The 17,436-nt window shown below is 39.8% G+C and overlaps 1 protein-coding gene across 4 annotated transcripts; it reads left to right on the top strand.

Annotated features, from left to right (window-relative positions):
- The first annotated feature begins 541 nt into the window (after positions 1–541).
- Positions 542–16,402, top strand: LOC132037327 (SNF1-related protein kinase catalytic subunit alpha KIN10-like). 4 transcript variants are annotated; one of them, XM_059427847.1, is made up of 12 exons: positions 542–847; positions 3,574–3,726; positions 5,270–5,463; positions 6,686–6,870; positions 6,945–7,127; positions 7,265–7,396; positions 8,102–8,287; positions 13,973–14,062; positions 14,146–14,229; positions 14,480–14,623; positions 15,048–15,290; positions 15,958–16,402. In XM_059427847.1, exons 3-12 carry the CDS (start codon positions 5,274–5,276, stop codon positions 16,069–16,071), a joined length of 1,551 nt encoding a protein of 516 aa, XP_059283830.1. In that variant the 5' UTR covers positions 542–847; positions 3,574–3,726; positions 5,270–5,273; the 3' UTR covers positions 16,072–16,402. The 4 variants fall into 4 exon arrangements, with proteins under 4 accessions (XP_059283830.1, XP_059283811.1, XP_059283824.1 ...); XM_059427828.1 differs by lacking the exon at positions 3,574–3,726 and having other exon boundaries at positions 542–859; XM_059427841.1 differs by lacking the exon at positions 3,574–3,726 and having other exon boundaries at positions 543–847.
- Positions 16,403–17,436: the final 1,034 nt, after the last annotated feature.

Raw genomic sequence — 17,436 nt, 5'->3', positions numbered from 1 at the left:
GTTCCGGAAAACATTTTCACTTTATTTGAAAATCAACGTTTGGCAATGGAAATTCCAAATACAACTTGAAGTTGTATTTGAAATTTGAAAAACACAAAAAAGCTTGTTTTCACTTTCAATACATTCAAACAACCAAATATTCTTTGCAAAAACTATAACTAAACATAACTCTATTTTCAATTCCAACTCCAAAATATCAAATAAAATAAAAAATATTTGATTTTTGTGGCCAAACGCCTACTTAGGTTAATGTTTTCATTAATGCTATTTTTCAAAAACTAAAACATCACATCACATCATATCACATCACATCATTCATATGGACCACTTTGGCCCAAAAAGGCACACTATTGGTTAGCTGTAGCAGATTCTTGTGGAAGAAAAAGATCAAAGGTTGATTCTGTCACGACAACAATTTCTACCATACTACAATCTCAATTTATTAAAGTTAATAATAACGTAGAATCTTTACAAAATTATAATACATAAAACATAGAATCTAATTATTTAATATTATAATTAATTAGCTCTAGCATATATATTATCACAAGACCAACAACTATCTGTGAATACTAGGGGGAAAATTAACGGAATCGAAAAAGTCAGTGAACTCCATTCTTGAAATTCTTCAAGCATCCTTTACCCCCACCCTACCCCACCCACCCCCACCCCACCCCCCACGACTTACCTCAACTTATTCCCCTGTATTCCAGGAAAATCACTGCCACTCTCTTACATATGCCATTTTTCATCCCTAAATGCTAAATATACTCACTTAATTTCCCAATTTCTCATCTTTACTTGTTGTATTTCTTCAATCTGCTTCTTGGGGTTTAGCTTCTATCAGGTGGGTTTGCATGTATGATTTCTTTTTTATTGATAAAATGTATTTTTCTTTGGTTTTCTTGAAATTTTTCAGATCTGTTCTTGGCTAGGGTTTCAATAATATGTCTGCTTTGGGTGTTACATAATTGGGTGACTTCAAGATTTGGTTTTTCTGTCATGGGATTTGATATTTTTGGTAATTAGGGTTATGGGGTGGAAATAATTTGTTATCTGATTATGGGGTTGTGAACTTCTCATCAAATTAGCTCCTTTTCATTTCTTTAGGGTTATGGGGTGCTATTTATTCAGAATTTTGATTTTTTTTCCTCCGATTGGAGAGAAAAAAATTGCCAATTTTAGCATAAGGGGGCTAATGAAGCTTTGGGCCAGTGATTAACAAGACAAGGTGGAGGTACTGAGATCATGCTGTCTTAGGTTTGACTCCCATCAATATTTGGGTCTGTGTCCAAAGTATATGGTTGGTATTGTTCCTACGAGCGTGTGAGAGGGTGTCGATTAGCACCCGTTGGTGAGTTGTAGATTTTGTAAATATCTTCCAACTACAACAACAACAACAACATACCCAGTGTATGTCATCAAGAAAACAACATACCTAGTGTAATCCAACACTGACCCCTAATCGAATTATTTGGGATTTAGAAGTGGAAGAAATCGTTTTATCTACTAATAGCGGTCAAATTGGCATATTACCAAATCACCCCCCTATTGCCACAGCTGTAGATATAGGGATTTTGAGATTAGCATAGTGGGAGATTAATCCAATTACTGATAAGTCATTACTGAAGATTAATTTTATTTGAAGACACTATTTAAGTACCTTTTAGGTCTTGAAAAACTCTCCCTCTTTGAATTTGATACAACCCAGGAGAACCACACTCTAAAAGCGAGCTGTTGAGGTGGGAGAGCCCAAGGCTATATAAACCTCACATCAGCACATTGCTGCACCGATGTGGGACAAGTCCCATACCTTGCATTGGACCATAACAAAATTATGCGGAAGGAGGAAAGTTATAAATGTTGTTTTAAAGATGCAATCTTTGACACTTGCTTTTGAGTTCAGAGATGGACAACACTCAAGTGGAAGTTATATTTTGATCGCTTGTTGTCGCCCTGTCAGCTCGAGACAACTCGACAATTAAGCTCCCTACAGCTGCTTGTATTAAAGTTAATATAACATACAGTCTTTAGAAAATATAATGTAGAAAGTAGAAGCTAATTAATTGATATTATCATTAATTAGTTCTAGCATATATTACCATAAGGGCAAGAACTATCTGTGAATACGAGGAGAGAAATTAAGGGAATCGAAAATCAGTAAACTCCATTCTTGCGCTTCTGCAGGCATCCTTAGCAACCCCCCACCCCCACAACCTCAGCCTCTTCCCCTGCATTCCAGGATGCCACTGCCACTCTATTACATATGCCATTTTCCATCCCCTAATGCTGAAGATAATCGCTTAATTTCCCAATTTCTCCACTTTTAATTGTTGAATTTCTTCAATCTGCTTCTTGAGGTTTAGCTTCTGCCAGGTGGGTCAGCATGTTTGATATCATTTTATTCCGTAGAATGTATTTTTCTTGGTTTCCTTGCAATATTTCAGATATGTTCTTGCTAGGGTTTTCAAGAATATGCCCGCTTGGTGTTGCATATTTGGCTAACATAATTGGGTAACTTCAAGATTGATTTTTCTGTCACGGGATTCAATATTTTTGGCATTAGGGTTATAGGGTGGAAAGAATTTGCTATCCGATTATGGGATTGTGAATTTCTTATCAAATTAGCCGCTTTTCATTTCTTTAGGGTCTGGGTACTATTTATTGAGAATTTCTCTTTCATTTTTTTCTCCAATTGGAGAGAAAAAAGTTGCCAATTTTAGCATTAGGGGGGCAATGAAGCTTTGGCCCAGTGTTTCACAAGACAAGGTGGAGGTACTGAGATCATGATGTCTTAGGTTTGACTCCCATCAACATTTGGGTCTATTGTTCCTACTATTGTGTGAAAGGGGGTGTTGATTAGTACTTGTAAATTTTGTAAATATCTTCCAACTGCTTGGCAAGACGAAATAAGCGTAGTCGGAGATTAATCCAATTACTGATAAGTCATTACTGAAAATTGTTTTTATTTGAGCACATTGTTTAGTACCTTTTAGCTCTCCAAAAACTCTCCCTCTTTGAATTTGATACGACCCAGTAGAACCACACCCCAAAAGCTAGTTATTGAGGTGGGAGAGCCCAAGGCTATATAAACCCCACATCAGCACATTGCTGCGACGATGTGGGACAAGTCCCATTCCTTGCAATGGACCATAACAGAATTATCGCGGAAAGAGAAAAGGTATAAATGTTGTTTTAAAGATGCAATCTTTGACACTTGCTTTTAACTTCAGAGATGGACAACTTTCAAGTGGAAGTTATGTTTTGATTGCTTACTGTCGTCTTGTCAGCTTGAGACAACTCGACAATTAAGCTCCCTACAGCTGCTAGTATTAAAGTTAATTAAAGTTAATATAACATAGAATCCTTAGAAAATATAATGTAGAACATATAATCTAATTAATTAATAGCTAAGTTGCGCGAACTCTTCACTTTCGTTGCCGCACCCGTGTCGGATTCTCCAAAAATGCACTACTTTTGGAGTATCCGACACGCACCCGACGATATTTTTGAAGAGTCTGTGCAACATAAATTAATATCATCATTAATTAGTTCTGGCATATATTATCACAGGGCCAAGAACATTCTGTGAATACGAGGGGGCAAATTAACGGAATCGAAAATCAGTAAACTCCATTCTTGCGCTTCTGCAGGCATCCTTAGCAACCCCCCACCCCCACAACCTCAACCTCTTCAATCTGTTTCTTGAGGTTTAGCTTATGCCAGGTGGGTCTGCATGTTTGATATCATTTTATTCTTTCTTGGTTTCCTTGCAATATTTCAGATCTGTTCTATTCTTTTCCATTTCAAAAATAAAAATAAAAAATTCAGATCTGTTCTTGTTAGTGTTTTCAAGAATATGCCGTTTGGGTGTTACATAGTTGGCTAACATAATTGGGTAACTTCAAGATTTGGTTTTTCTGTCACGGGGTTCGATATTTTTGATATCTAGGGTTATAGGGTGGAAAGGATTTGCTATTCCATTATGGGATTATGAATTTCTCATCAAATTAGCTCCTTTTCATTTCTTTAGGGTCTGGGTACTATTTATTGAAAATTTCTCTTTCAGTTATTTTCTTTCTCCAATTGGAGAGAAAAAAGGTGCCACTTTTAGCATAAGGGGGAAATGAAGCTTTGGCCCAGCGGCTAACAATACAGGTGGAGGTATTTGTCTTGGGTTTGACCCCCATCAACATTTGGGTATGTGTCCAAAGTATATGTTGGTATTGTTCCTACTAGTGTGTGAAAGAGGATGTTGATTAGTACCCCTTGGTGACTTGTAAATTTTTTAAATATCGTCCAACTACAACAACAACATACCCAGTGTAATCCAACACTGACCCCTAATCGAATTTTTTGGGATTCAGAAATGGAAGAAATCGTTTTATCTACTAATACTGGTCAAATTGGCATATTACCAAATCATGCCCTATTGCCACAGCTGTAGATATAGGGATTTTGAGAATATGCCTTGACGACCATTGGTTAACGATGGCTCTGATGGGTGGTATTGCTCGAATAGGCAATAATGAGATCACTGTTCATGGGTCTGGGGAGGGTAGGACGTATGCAGACCCCCCGCTCAATAGAAATTAGCATAGTGGGAGATTAATCCAATTACTGATAAGTCATTACTGAAGATCAATTTTATTTGAAGACATTATTTAAGTATCTTTTAGGCCTCCAAAAACTCTCCCTCTTTGAATTTGATACACCCTAAAAGCTAGCTATTGAGGCGGGAGAGCCCAAAGCTATATAAACCTCACATCCGCACAATGTTGCACCGATGTCGGACAAGTCCCATACGTTGCATTGGACCATAACAAAATTATCGCAGAAAGAGAAAAGGTATAAATGTTGTTTTAAAGATGCAATCTTTGACTCCCCCTCCCCCTCCCCCCCCCAGCAGTACCACCGAAGGGTAAAGAAGTTTTTGAGTTCAGAGCTGGACAGGTGTTCAAGGGGAAGTTATGTTTTGATCGCTTGCTGTCGCCCTGTCAGCTTGAGACAACTCGACAATTAATACCCTACAGCTACTAGTGTATGCAATGTTGAAAGATGCGTTTGGCAATTGTGCATTGTGCCATGTGTCTTGGTTTCACAAGGAAATTCCTTCATGAAAAAATGATTGCGAATTTATTACCAAGATCTAGCAATGAAAATTTTCTTTTTGGGGATTATTACAGGTGGAGGTACCTTTTGGTAGTTTTCTGGTGCCCTTTCTGAATAATGAATGTCTAATTTGCCTCAAAATTTCTCGTGTTTGTAGGAAAATGGATGGATCAACAGTCCAAGGCACCAGCAGTGTGGACTCATTTTTACGGAACTATAAGCTCGGGAAAACTCTTGGCATTGGATCGTTTGGCAAAGTTAAAATAGCTGAACATACCTTAACAGGGCACAAAGTTGCTGTCAAGATTCTTAATCGTCGAAAAATCAGGAACATGGACATGGAAGAAAAAGGTAGGAAATGCAGTCACTTTTTCCTTACTATCCAAAGCTAAGTTGCTCGGACTCTTCAAAATCACTGCCTCACCCGCGTCGACACAACATGGGTGTGGGATTCGCACCGGATTCGGTCAACTTACCTCGGGTGCTTTGACTACACCGAGAAGTGTGTATGTGTGTGTAGATATATAGTTATATAAAGTATGAGAATGATTAGCTATAATGTGAGATATCTTATGAATAAAATTTTTAGGGGTTTATAAGGAATTGAATTTTATTAGTTTTTGTTCAATTACTTTAATAAATTGAAATATATACCTGTTTTTGGTAAGTAATTGATATATATATATATATATATATATATATATATATATATATATATATATATATATATATATATATATGTTGTAATATACATTTATTGGCAGTATCCCAGCACCCGTATCCGCACTTGGATCCATACTCCCGAATCCTAAAATTTATGTAATGAAGAATCTGACCTCTAGATCCACACCCGTATTGAACACCCATACCCGAGTCCGAGAAAGATAGATCCAAAGTATATAGACACTGTCTCTCCTTTTTACCCTACATTCTTAAGTAAAACAAAAGGCAAGAGGCGGCGAGGTTGGAAGAAGGACAACCTGAATCTTGGAAGTTGAAGACTCATAACCTACTATTTGGTTTGTTTGTTGCCCTCATCATTCCTCCTCCGTTAGCTTTCTTTCCTTTTTCTTTTCTGTTCTGTCTTTTCTGAAACCCATATAAATGTATGATTACGTTGTCACTTGATTTAAATAGGGTTGATCTTTTCTTCTACTTAAACTTAACGAAAGGAAAACCTGTTATGAAGATAATCTTGTGTTCTTTCTCATACAAAAGTTTCAACAAACTCCATATATCAGGCTTTTGATCTCAAACCTCTAGGCGCTTGTTGAAATTTTTGTGTATACTTTTGGATCATCTCTCTGTAATTATGGTCAGCAACAGCCTTTGTGCTTTTGAATGTATAATTGTGCTTTTGAATGTATAATTGTTACCATCTCAAAAAGAAAATCTCTAGGTGCTTGTAATTTAATTAGACTATCCAGTGGGATCTACCTTGATGGAGGATGATTTTGTTCTCAATAATTGGCCATTGCTTCCTCTTGGTCCTAGGCCGCAACTATCAATTTTTTTGTTGCTGTTTATGGACGTCTGGACTGTGTAAGAGTTTTATATCTCTGATATTTTGCAGTCCGAAGAGAAATCAAAATATTGAGATTGTTCATGCATCCTCATATTATACGGCTTTATGAGGTCATAGAGACACCATCAGATATATATGTTGTGATGGAGTATGTGAAATCTGGCGAGCTGTTTGATTACATCGTTGAGAAGGGCAGATTGCAGGAGGATGAAGCTCGTAATTTTTTTCAGCAGGTGGATGTGCCACTTCCCGCTGTTTAACTATTTTTTAAGTAGTGATGGTATTCTGATTCTTCTTAAAAAAACAGATAATTTCTGGTGTGGAGTACTGCCATAGAAACATGGTGGTTCATAGAGACCTTAAGCCTGAAAATCTCCTTCTGGATTCCAAATGGAATGTGAAGATTGCAGATTTTGGTTTGAGCAATATCATGCGTGATGGTCATTTTCTGAAGACAAGTTGTGGAAGCCCAAACTACGCTGCCCCAGAGGTACTGAAGCTTCTGACTGAAAAATAATATTATGCTCCAGCCCAATACTTAGTGTATGCTGCGTTTTGACACTTACACTTGTCAGCGTTTTTTCTTCAAAAAAGTGCTTATGGTCATTATCTTCTCTCTCTGTGTAGGTTATATCAGGTAAACTGTATGCTGGCCCTGAGGTAGATGTATGGAGCTGTGGTGTTATTCTTTATGCTCTTCTCTGTGGCACCCTTCCATTTGACGATGAAAACATTCCCAATCTATTTAAGAAAATAAAGGTATATTTCAATTTACTTAAAATCCAGCATGTTAATGTTGATTCTTCATTGATTGAGCTGCCCCTTGTCTTGAAGTTATGTGTTTCCAAATCTGCGACCTGGTTTTCATCAGATTCCGTTTCCTGTTGTCATTCAATTCTATTTGGTGGATAAATGACTACAAAATTTGGCCTCATATCCTAACTTTCAGTATTGCATACATGATAAGTAAGACATTGTGTGGGTAGCTCCACTTTCCGTTGATGAGGCTTGAATATGTTGCTGATTTATCCCATTTTTACTATGTTGGTCACTTTCTTGTTTTCCGTTCTGCTCTTCCAAATGTATCATGTTCAGAAAAAACAAGATTGTTTAGATCTGCCGGGACTAAATCTCATCCTTTTTTGTTGTTTTGAAAAAAGTGGACATGATGTGAAATGCCAAATGGAAAAGGAAAAAGAAAAACGATCCTCCCTTGGAATGAAATTATGCTCCCTATCCCTTTCACAAAAAAGTAGAGAGATTAGTTGATATATTTAATGAATCCATTGGGGCTGTTGGAGCTCGAACCTGCAGCTTTCGCCTTGATATGTTTTTCTCTGGCCAATTGGGTAAGGGTGCGCTAGCGATCAAGAAAACGGATGACACATGATTTACATGATAAATTTTTTTGCTGTCTGAACTGATTGCTGACAATTGTTTTAACTGTGTATCAATTGTCTTTAGGGCGGAATATATACTTTGCCCAGTCATTTATCAGCTGGTGCAAGGGATTTGATTCCAAGGATGCTTATAGTCGATCCAATGAAGCGAATGACTATTCCTGAGATTCGCCTGCACCCTTGGTTCCAAGCTCATCTGCCACGTTATTTGGCCGTACCTCCACCAGATACAATGCAACAAGCCAAGAAGGTTAGATTGAACGTACATTTGACTTCTTAATGATTTGTATTTTTCGTCATTATGTTTCATATGCAACAAGTTATATGTAGTGGAATAATCTTCCCGGCTTTCACTTATTATTTGCTATCTCATATAAACGGCAGTACTCTGTTCATTAAACAGAGAGCTTATTTCTTGGCTTGATCGTTATATGATACTCTGAGAATTCCTTGAATGATGCTCAGTTAGCTATAGAATCAATTTAGGCAATTTGCTAACTCCTTTTGCATCTTTGGTTGCCTTAAATGGTAGATTTTATTTATTTATCCTATCTGCACGTTTTTGTCCCCTCCCCTGCTCCCAGGAAAAAGATTGACAAATTGAAAAGAATGATCAGGATTGCTCATATAATCTTGTATCACAGCTTGTATAATTTAGGAAATGTTGTAAGTACCTGAATAATGAGGAAAGTTTACAATTGCTTTGAAATTTCCTGTTGTTAGAGCTTCATAAATCTACTTATGGTAAAAAGACATTTAAAAAAAAATTAGATTAAAGACATTAAAAACAAGTGATCAGCAGTTTCCCCTTATGACAAACGCACAATTGTACATCATAAAGAAGGGTCACATTTGTCTTGCTCTCACAAACATGTCTTGCTGCGCTAGATATTCCATTAAATGTGTTGATCACGATTTCTTTGTTCACTTATCCAACCTTTTTAGTTCTGACCTCCTTCACCCTTTTGCTTGTGACGAAGTCCCACTCTATTTTTTTTTTGTTGTAGTTTTACTCCAGGTCCACTCTGCGAAATACACCCGGAATATTAGCAGATATTCATAACTGATTATACTTGGGAAATGCTCCCAAGGGTGTGGACTAGTGGTCAATAAAGTGAGTTTAAACCTTGGAGATCAGATTTATGAGTGTAAACCTTCATAAATCTACTTATGGTAAAAAGACATTTAAAAAAAAATTAGATTAAAGACATTAAAAACAAGTGATCAGCAGTTTCCCCTTATGACAAACGCACAATTGTACATCATAAAGAAGGGTCACATTTGTCTTGCTCTCACAAACATGTCTTGCTTGCTGGATATTCCATTAAATGTGTTGATCACGATTTCTTTGTTCACTTATCCAACCTTTTTAGTTCGACCTCCTTCCCCTTTTGCTTGTGACGAAGTCCCACTCTATTTTTTTTTGGTTGTAGTTTTACTCCAGGTCCACTCTGCGAAATACACCCGAAATATTAGTAGATATTCATGATTGATTCAACAACAACAACAACAACAACAACAACCCAGTGAAATCCCACAACGTGAGGTCTGGGGAGGGTAGAGTGTACGCGGTTAGACACGACTCACTACCAAGGTAGGACGGTACATTTCCGAAAGACCCTCGGCTCGATAAAGCATAAAAGCATAAAAGCATAACAAGAGGTCGATAAGGCGAGAGATTCAAAGCGATATGGAAAACGCAAATAACTAAAGCGACTAAGCCATGATGAACGGGTTTGTAAAGGAGCGTAGCTATCACGATAAAATAAGATAATCAAAGTACGGATAACAAATAGTAAACCAAAGCACAAATGTGACTACTAATATGAAAGGATAAACGTTACTATCTACTAGCCTTCTACCCTAATGCGAGTCCTCCATACCCTCCTATCTAAGGTCATGTCCTCGCAAGTCAGAATCGCGCTATATCCCGTCTAATCACCTCTCCCCAATACTTCTTCGCCTACCCCTACCTCTTCCGAAACCATCCATGGCCAACCTCTCACACCTCCGCACCGGGGCATCTCGTGCCTCTCCTCTTCACATGTCCAAACCATCTCGGTCCCCGTTTCCCGCATCTTGTCTTCCACCGAGGCCATTCCCACCTTGTCCCGGATAGCCTCATTCCTAATCCTGTCACTCTTGGTGTGCCCACACATCCATCTCAACATTCTTATCTCGGCAACTTTCATCTTTTGAACGTGAGAGATCTTAACTGGCCAACACTCCGCCCCATACAACATGGTCGGTCTAACCACCACTTTGTAGAACTTGCCCTTAAGTTGTGGTGGCACTTTCTTATCACATAGCACTCCGGAAGCGAGCCTCCATTTCATCCACCCTGCCCTAATACGATGTGTGACATCATCGTCAATCTCCCCACTGTCTTGTATAATAGACCCAAGATACTTGAAACTACTTGTCTTCTGAATGACCTGGGTACCAAGCCTCACTTCCACGCCAAATTTCGAGGTGCTTCACCGAACTTGCACTCCAAGTACTGGCTCTCGTCCTACTTAGCTTGAATCCTTTAGACTCCAAAGTTTGACGCCAAACCTCCGACTTAGCGTTGACTCCGCTACGAGTCTCATCGATCAAGACTATGTCATCCGCGAAAAGCATACACCATGGCACCTCGCCTTGAATATGCCGCGTCAATTCATCCATCGCCAAGGCAAATAAAAATGGACTAAGAGCCGATCCTCGACGCAACCCCATCACAATCGGGAAGTGCTCGAGTCTCCTCCTACCGTCCTTACCCCGGTCTTGGCTCCCTCATACATGTCCTTGATCACCCTAATGTACGCCACGGGTACACCTTTAGCCTCCAAGCATCTCCATGGATCTCCTTGGAACTTTGTCGTAAGCCTTTTCTAGGTCGATGAATATCATATGTAAGTCTCTCTTCCTCTCCCTATACTTTTGCTCCACCGCCTTCTTACAAGATGGATGGCCTCGTAGTTGAGCGTCCCGCATGAATCCAAACTAGTTCTCTCGAAATAGCTACACCTCTCCTCACCCTCATCTCCACCACCCTTTCCCACACTTTCATAGTATGGCTTAGCGCACTTGATACCTCTATAGTTGTTGCAACTCGGATATCGCCTTGTTCTTATATAGAGGATCATTACACTCGACCTCCATTCTTCGGGCATCATTGCCGTCTTAAAGATGACATTAAACAACCTAGTCAGCCACTCCAAACCTGCCGAGCCCGCAAACTTCCAAAATTCTCCAGGAATCTCGTCAGGTCCTGTCGCTCTCCTCGCGCATCCTACGAACAACACCCTTAACCTCCTCAACCTTAATACTCCCGCAATACCCAAAATCGCGACGCCTCCCCGTAAGTTCTAAATCTCCCAACACAATGTCCCCGTCCCCTTCTTCATTCAAGAGTTTGGAAAATATGACCGCCATCTCCGTCTAATGTGAGCCTCTTCTACCAATACTTTGCCATGCTCGTCCTCGATGCACTTCACTTGATCCAAATCACGTGCCCTCCTCTCCCTTGCCTTGGCTAGCCTAAACAATTTCTTATCCCCGCCTTTTTCCTCTAGTTCCGCATAAAGGCGTTCAAAAGCTGCCGTTTTTGCCATCGAAACCGCCAACTTCGCCTCCTTCCTCGCCATCTTATAAAGTTCTCTCTATTCGTCCACTTCTCCACCTCATCCTCGCTTTCTATAAACTTCGCATACGCCACCTTTCTTTGCTTCCACCTTCCTTGCACTTCTCCATTCCACCACCAATCCCTCGATGCCCACCCCGACTACCTCGTCGAGACCCCCAAACTTCCCCTAGCTACTACCCTAATGCAACTAGCCGTTCTATCCCACATACCGGTCGCATCCCCACTACTATCCCACGCCCCCGCGTCCTTTAATTTCTCTCCCATCTCCGTGGCACTAGTCATGGTCAAACTCCCCCTCTGATCCTAGGCCGAACACCCACGACCCTCTTCTTTCTCGTCATCTTGATCCCTAAATCCATCACCAAGAGCTTATGTCGGGTTGTAAGGTTGTCGCTCGGGATGACCTTACAGTCTTTGCACAGACCTTTGTCATCCTGCCTAAGGAGTAGAAAGTCTATCTGAGTCTTAGCCACCGAACTACGGAAGGTTACCCAAGTGCTCCTCGACTCCTCGGGAAAACTCGAATTGGCTATCACCAACCCAAAAGCTCTTGCGAAATCCAAAAGTGCGACTCCTCCTCCATTCCCCGTCCCCCGAAGCCAAAACCTCCATGCACATCATCATAACCCCCCCGAAATAGACCCGATGTGCCCATTGAAATCACCTCCCACGAATAGCTTCTCGCAGGGTGGTATGCCTCCCACTACCTCGTCCAAATCCTCCCAAAATCGCCTTTTCTCCTCCTCGCCTAAGCCGGCTCGCGCGCATACGCACTAATGATGTTCAAAGTAAGCCCTTCAACGACCACCTTAATCGACATCATCCTATCGGTGACCCTCCTAACCTCTACCACCCGATCCTCAAATCACTATCTACTAAAATGCCTACCCCATTCCTATAGTTCGACCTACCAGAGAACCAAAGCTTATACCCGTCTACCTCCTTAGCTTTAAGGCCTACCCATTTGGTCTCTTGAACACAAGCTATATTAATCTTCCTCTTCTTAAGAATCTTAACTAGCTCTATGGATTTCCCCGTTAACGTCCCAATGTTCCAAGAACCTACTCTCAGCCTAGACGCTCCTCTAACCCACTTACCACTCCCAACCCTCCCCGGACGAGAACATGACCCTAGTCTACCATCAATAACCAAAGCCACAAAAGCTAGTATGAACTAATAAATTATTAAAAGGGCTACAGTCCGCAAAATATAACTACAGGTGTATGGACAAAGAATGGATACGAGCAGCTGGAGGTACCAACTCCAGTTGAACAGAACCTGTTCGCCGTCGAAAAACACTGTTCACCGCCGGAGTTACTGTTCACCGCCGTGGTACTGTTCACCGCCAGAGTAATGTTCACAAAGACCTGAAAGGGGAGAAGAGAAGAGAGGAGGGGGAAAAGGAAAAAGAAAAAAGAAAATGGAGGGAGAAGGAGGAGAGCGAACTGGCCTGAAAAATGACGCCGGAAAAACTCGCCGGCGTCGGATCAGCGGCGCCAGTAGCAGATAAAAAGGGGAAAAAGAAGAGGTATAGAAGAAGAGAAGAAGAAGAAGAGAGAAGAGAGAAGAAAAGTAGATCTGGCCGGAAAAGTGACCGGCGTTACCTGGTGTTGTAGTGGCCGGAAAAGTGGCCGGCGTTACCTGATCGTCGCCGACGTTAACTGCCGGAACAGTGGTCGGAACAGTTGCCGGAACAGTGGCCGGATCGTACAGTGACCGTTATGTGAGAGAGTGGCCGGATCGTAACACGTTCTTCAAAAATCAAGTATATTCATGATTGATTATACTTGGGAAATGCTCCCAAGGGCGTGGACTAGTGGTCAATAAAGTGAGTGTAAACCTTAGAGATCAGGGTCTCCAAATGCCATAGAGACAAAAAAACACTTGTTATTTTTGACCTATCAAAAAGAAAACACTTGTTATTTCGTCCATCTATTTGAGCCTTGGTGGACAGTGTTACCAGGTCGATGCTGGCGGGAGGTAGTAGGAACCCAGTGAGGTGCGCACTAGCTGGCCCGAGCACCATTTTTATCCCAAAAAAAATTGTATTTAGGAAATTGCTATATTCATTGATATTCCTGTGATGTTTTGGTGCATGACCGCATCTTCTTTGGTTTATTTATTTAGTTTTTTCAAATGCTTCTTTTGTCACATTCACTCACAATCTGACTTGTATGGTGGCTGTGGCCTTCGTTGCGGTGAATTCACGGCTTTAACTTTTTGTATGAATTTACAGCTCTAAACATGGTTTTCTAAACCAGCGAAATTCTCATCTAGTCAATTTCCTTGTAAAATATTAAATTGCAGATCGATGAAGAGATTCTTCAAGAGGTGGTTAAGATGGGATTTGACAGGAACAGCCTTATTGAATCTCTTCGCAATAGAGTTCAAAATGAGGTAAATTCTAGTTAGCAGCCATCTACTTTTTCCTTTTTCCCGGATTGCCTATTTGCCTCATTTTTTTGGTTGTTGTATTTTAGGGTACTGTTGCGTACTATTTGCTACTTGACAATCGCCATCGTGTTTCCACTGGCTATCTTGGAGCTGAATTCCAGGAGTCCATGGTGCGTCTTTGCTTGTTTTTTTATTGAATAAGGCTGCAAATCTCTTTCGATCTGCTTTCGTAATAAGGAGCCCGTTTGTTCACCAATTTGTTATGAGTTTCTTCTCCACAAATATTTCGTATCTTTATAGACGATTACTGAGTTCATCAACATGAAGTTGGGTATATAGTCGTGGTTGATTTTTTTGTTTACTCCAGATTTTTTGCCATACAATCTGTTTAATTGGATGTATAAAATATTCCCTTACAAGTTACAGGAATATGGTTACAATCGGATCAATTCAAATGAAGCTGTGGCTTCCCCTGTTGGGCAACGCTTCCCAGGAATAATGGATTATCAGCAAGCTGGTGCAAGACAGTTCCCCATTGAAAGAAAATGGGCTCTTGGCCTCCAGGTTGGTTTGCGGCCTCTCATGCCAAGAACTAACTTTTTTTCGCTCTTTCTTTTTTTTAAAAAAAGCTAATGATAGGACATTCATACTTATTTTATAATCCTGGGGGCTGGAGGTTCATACTTACTGATTAAAGAAAGATGCAAAAGGATATTTATGTTAACATGTGAGTGGAGGGAAGGGCTATATGCGAGAGCTTTGTTCTTATTTTTATGGTGGATATTTATTTGAAGTGCTGATAAGCTTTGAAAAATTCCCTGATCCTATTAGCTATGGAAACATGTCAATTCCATTGATAAATATGGACTCATGCACATACAGCCTTTGCTAATTTCAATGGGTTTTTTGTTGAATCTTTCTAGATAATTTACGTCTTTATTCTGTTCAACAGTATAGATAATGAACGCCTTTTTCGTTTTTGCTACAGTCTCGAGCGCATCCACGTGAAATAATGACTGAAGTTCTGAAAGCTCTGCAAGAACTGAACGTATGTTGGAAAAAGATTGGTCAATATAATATGAAATGCCGATGGATTCCTAGCATACCTGGTCATCATGAAGGCATGGGTATTAATTCCATGCACGGGAATCAGTTCTTTGGAGATGATTCAGCCATCACTGAGAATGACGGGGTCACTAAATTAGCAAATGTGGTCAAGTTTGAAGTCCAGGTAATAAAAAATTTCATGGATTATACATTTAGTTTCTTCGCAACTTTTTTATACTTGCATACATGAATGCTGCTTTATCCTTGAGATAGTGTTTAGAGGCATTTTGTATCGTGAAAATAAGAATATTATAGTAGAACGGTCAATTTTAATAACATGAACAAAGAATTGGGTGAGAGAGAAGTTTGCACTTGCAGCAAATGCAATGAAGTATGTTGCACATAATTGGTGAAGTCTCACTTGTTGAATGCCTGTATTTTAAATGCTATTATGGTTCTTCTAAGTAGATGTCTGCATCTATTTTATCATATGGAGGGGCGGGATTTCAGCAACTATTGATCTGTATGTATCCTTAAATAGTGGAAGAAGCAACACTAACTGGAAGAAACGTCTACCCAAAATCCTTTTTTTTTTTGGAGAATTTCGTCTACCCAAAATCTTGGGAGACAGAGTTACCTGATATCTGTGTTGGTGAGAGATAGTCGACTTGAGGTGCAAGCAAATTGGTCCAAATACCGCCAAAAATAAAAGAAAATATTCTTAGCTGGTCTGTCTTTCAGAAAGCAATGTAGTTTCTCTATCGTTTGGATCTGATGCTTTTCTGAGTCTATATTCTTGATTACAGCTTGTATGGTTCTGAAATGTCATTTGATGTTTTCCTTTGGTGCAGCTTTACAAAACTAGGGAGGAAAAGTACCTGCTTGACCTTCAGAGGCTTCAGGGTCCGCAATTCCTCTTCTTGGATCTCTGTGCTGCTTTTCTTGCTCAGCTTCGAGTCCTCTGAAGTTTCTGAAATAAGGAGCTAAGTTGGAAGAGTATCGACGTTTTCTCAGAAAAACTCGTGCTTGTATATAATTGGTATACCAGCTCAGTTACTGCATTTGTCTGTTAACAAATTTCACCCTGCTTGGTCAGAGGTGCCTAGCAACTTTTTTTTGTTGATTCGCTAGGAGTTCTAGCAGCTTTTTATCCGTAGCATGTTTCTTCTTACCGTTGTCAAGTGTCTGGAATTTCAGTTACCTACAGTTTCTATTTACAGATTGAACTAAAGATTCCATTTTGCAAGATTAGTGGTCTCTCTTTGACCCTTGTACTATTAGGATTGAATTTACTCCCCGCGGATGATCGTTAGGCTTCCTGCTGATATTTCTTTTCCTCTTTTGTCATTTTTTTTGTGGGGAATTAACTAATGCAAAGTATGTGCACTTCAATGAAGTGAAGTTGCCCCTCTGGGAATTCAATAAGACTGGAATGATATGGAGAAAGTTGGTGTGATCCCTTGCGCAAAATTGCACACAGCTATCACTAAAATATCTTCTGTCTTTGTCCTAATATTATTTAGGGAATGTGCTAGTCAAAATGGAAAAAGGAACCCAGTTGGCTTATTGGATTTATTGCTTTACAAATCTGGGTTGTTTATCAGGGGAAAATCCTTGAGAGGAAAATGGGAAGGGGAGATACCAGTAGTGTTTGGATGGTCAAATTTTCTTGAGAGTACTGTCGGGTCTCCAAACTCTTGGCTAGGACCTCAAATAAAGATAATGAATTCAGATAGTTCTCTCTTGCTTTCTTTCTATCTTGTTTTCGACCATTTAAAATTGGTCTGTTTTGAAAAACTGAGTTTTTGGTTCGCTCCCTCTATGTGTTTGTTGGCCTTACGCCAATTTGTCTCCTTTCTTGTGATGGTATATATCAATATACGCTGCAAGTTTTGTGTGCAAAATTTGGACAATGAATTTACACAAAAAGTTAGAGTCCGGTGCCTAAATGGCACAAAAAGTTAAGAGTCCGGCGCCTAAATGGCACAAAAATGGACCAAAATTTCCTAAAGGGGTTGTGGAATTTTTGATAGATTAACAAGGGTTAATCGTGTACTGCTGCACCATTTAGTCCCAATTCATTAACACCCTTCCTTTTCCGTCCGTTAACATAAAAAAAAATTAAAAAATTAAATGGCATATCGTGTACCCCAACACGATTTACCTTTTTTTTTTTTTTTTTTTTTTTTTTTTAATAGAGGCTTTAATCGTGCATTGGTGCACGTTTTGCCCTAATTCTGTATTTCTTTCCTCCGCCTCCATCGCCCATTCTCTCTTTCTCCTTCGTCTTCCTTCGCTTCCATCGCCCAAATAATCACCGTAAACCTTTT

The sequence above is a fragment of the Lycium ferocissimum genome, chromosome 2, assembly GCF_029784015.1.
Source record: "Lycium ferocissimum isolate CSIRO_LF1 chromosome 2, AGI_CSIRO_Lferr_CH_V1, whole genome shotgun sequence".
Classification (NCBI taxonomy): domain Eukaryota; kingdom Viridiplantae; phylum Streptophyta; class Magnoliopsida; order Solanales; family Solanaceae; genus Lycium; species Lycium ferocissimum.
This window is presented reverse-complemented; position numbering and strand designations above follow the sequence as displayed.

Coding starts and splice junctions, on each gene's coding strand:
- LOC132037327 (XM_059427828.1), top strand. Junction 14,063..14,145: donor GCAATAGAGTTCAAAATGAG/GTAAATTCTAGT, acceptor GTTGTATTTTAG/GGTACTGTTGCGTACTATTT. Junction 14,624..15,047: donor AATGGGCTCTTGGCCTCCAG/GTTGGTTTGCGG, acceptor TTTTTGCTACAG/TCTCGAGCGCATCCACGTGA.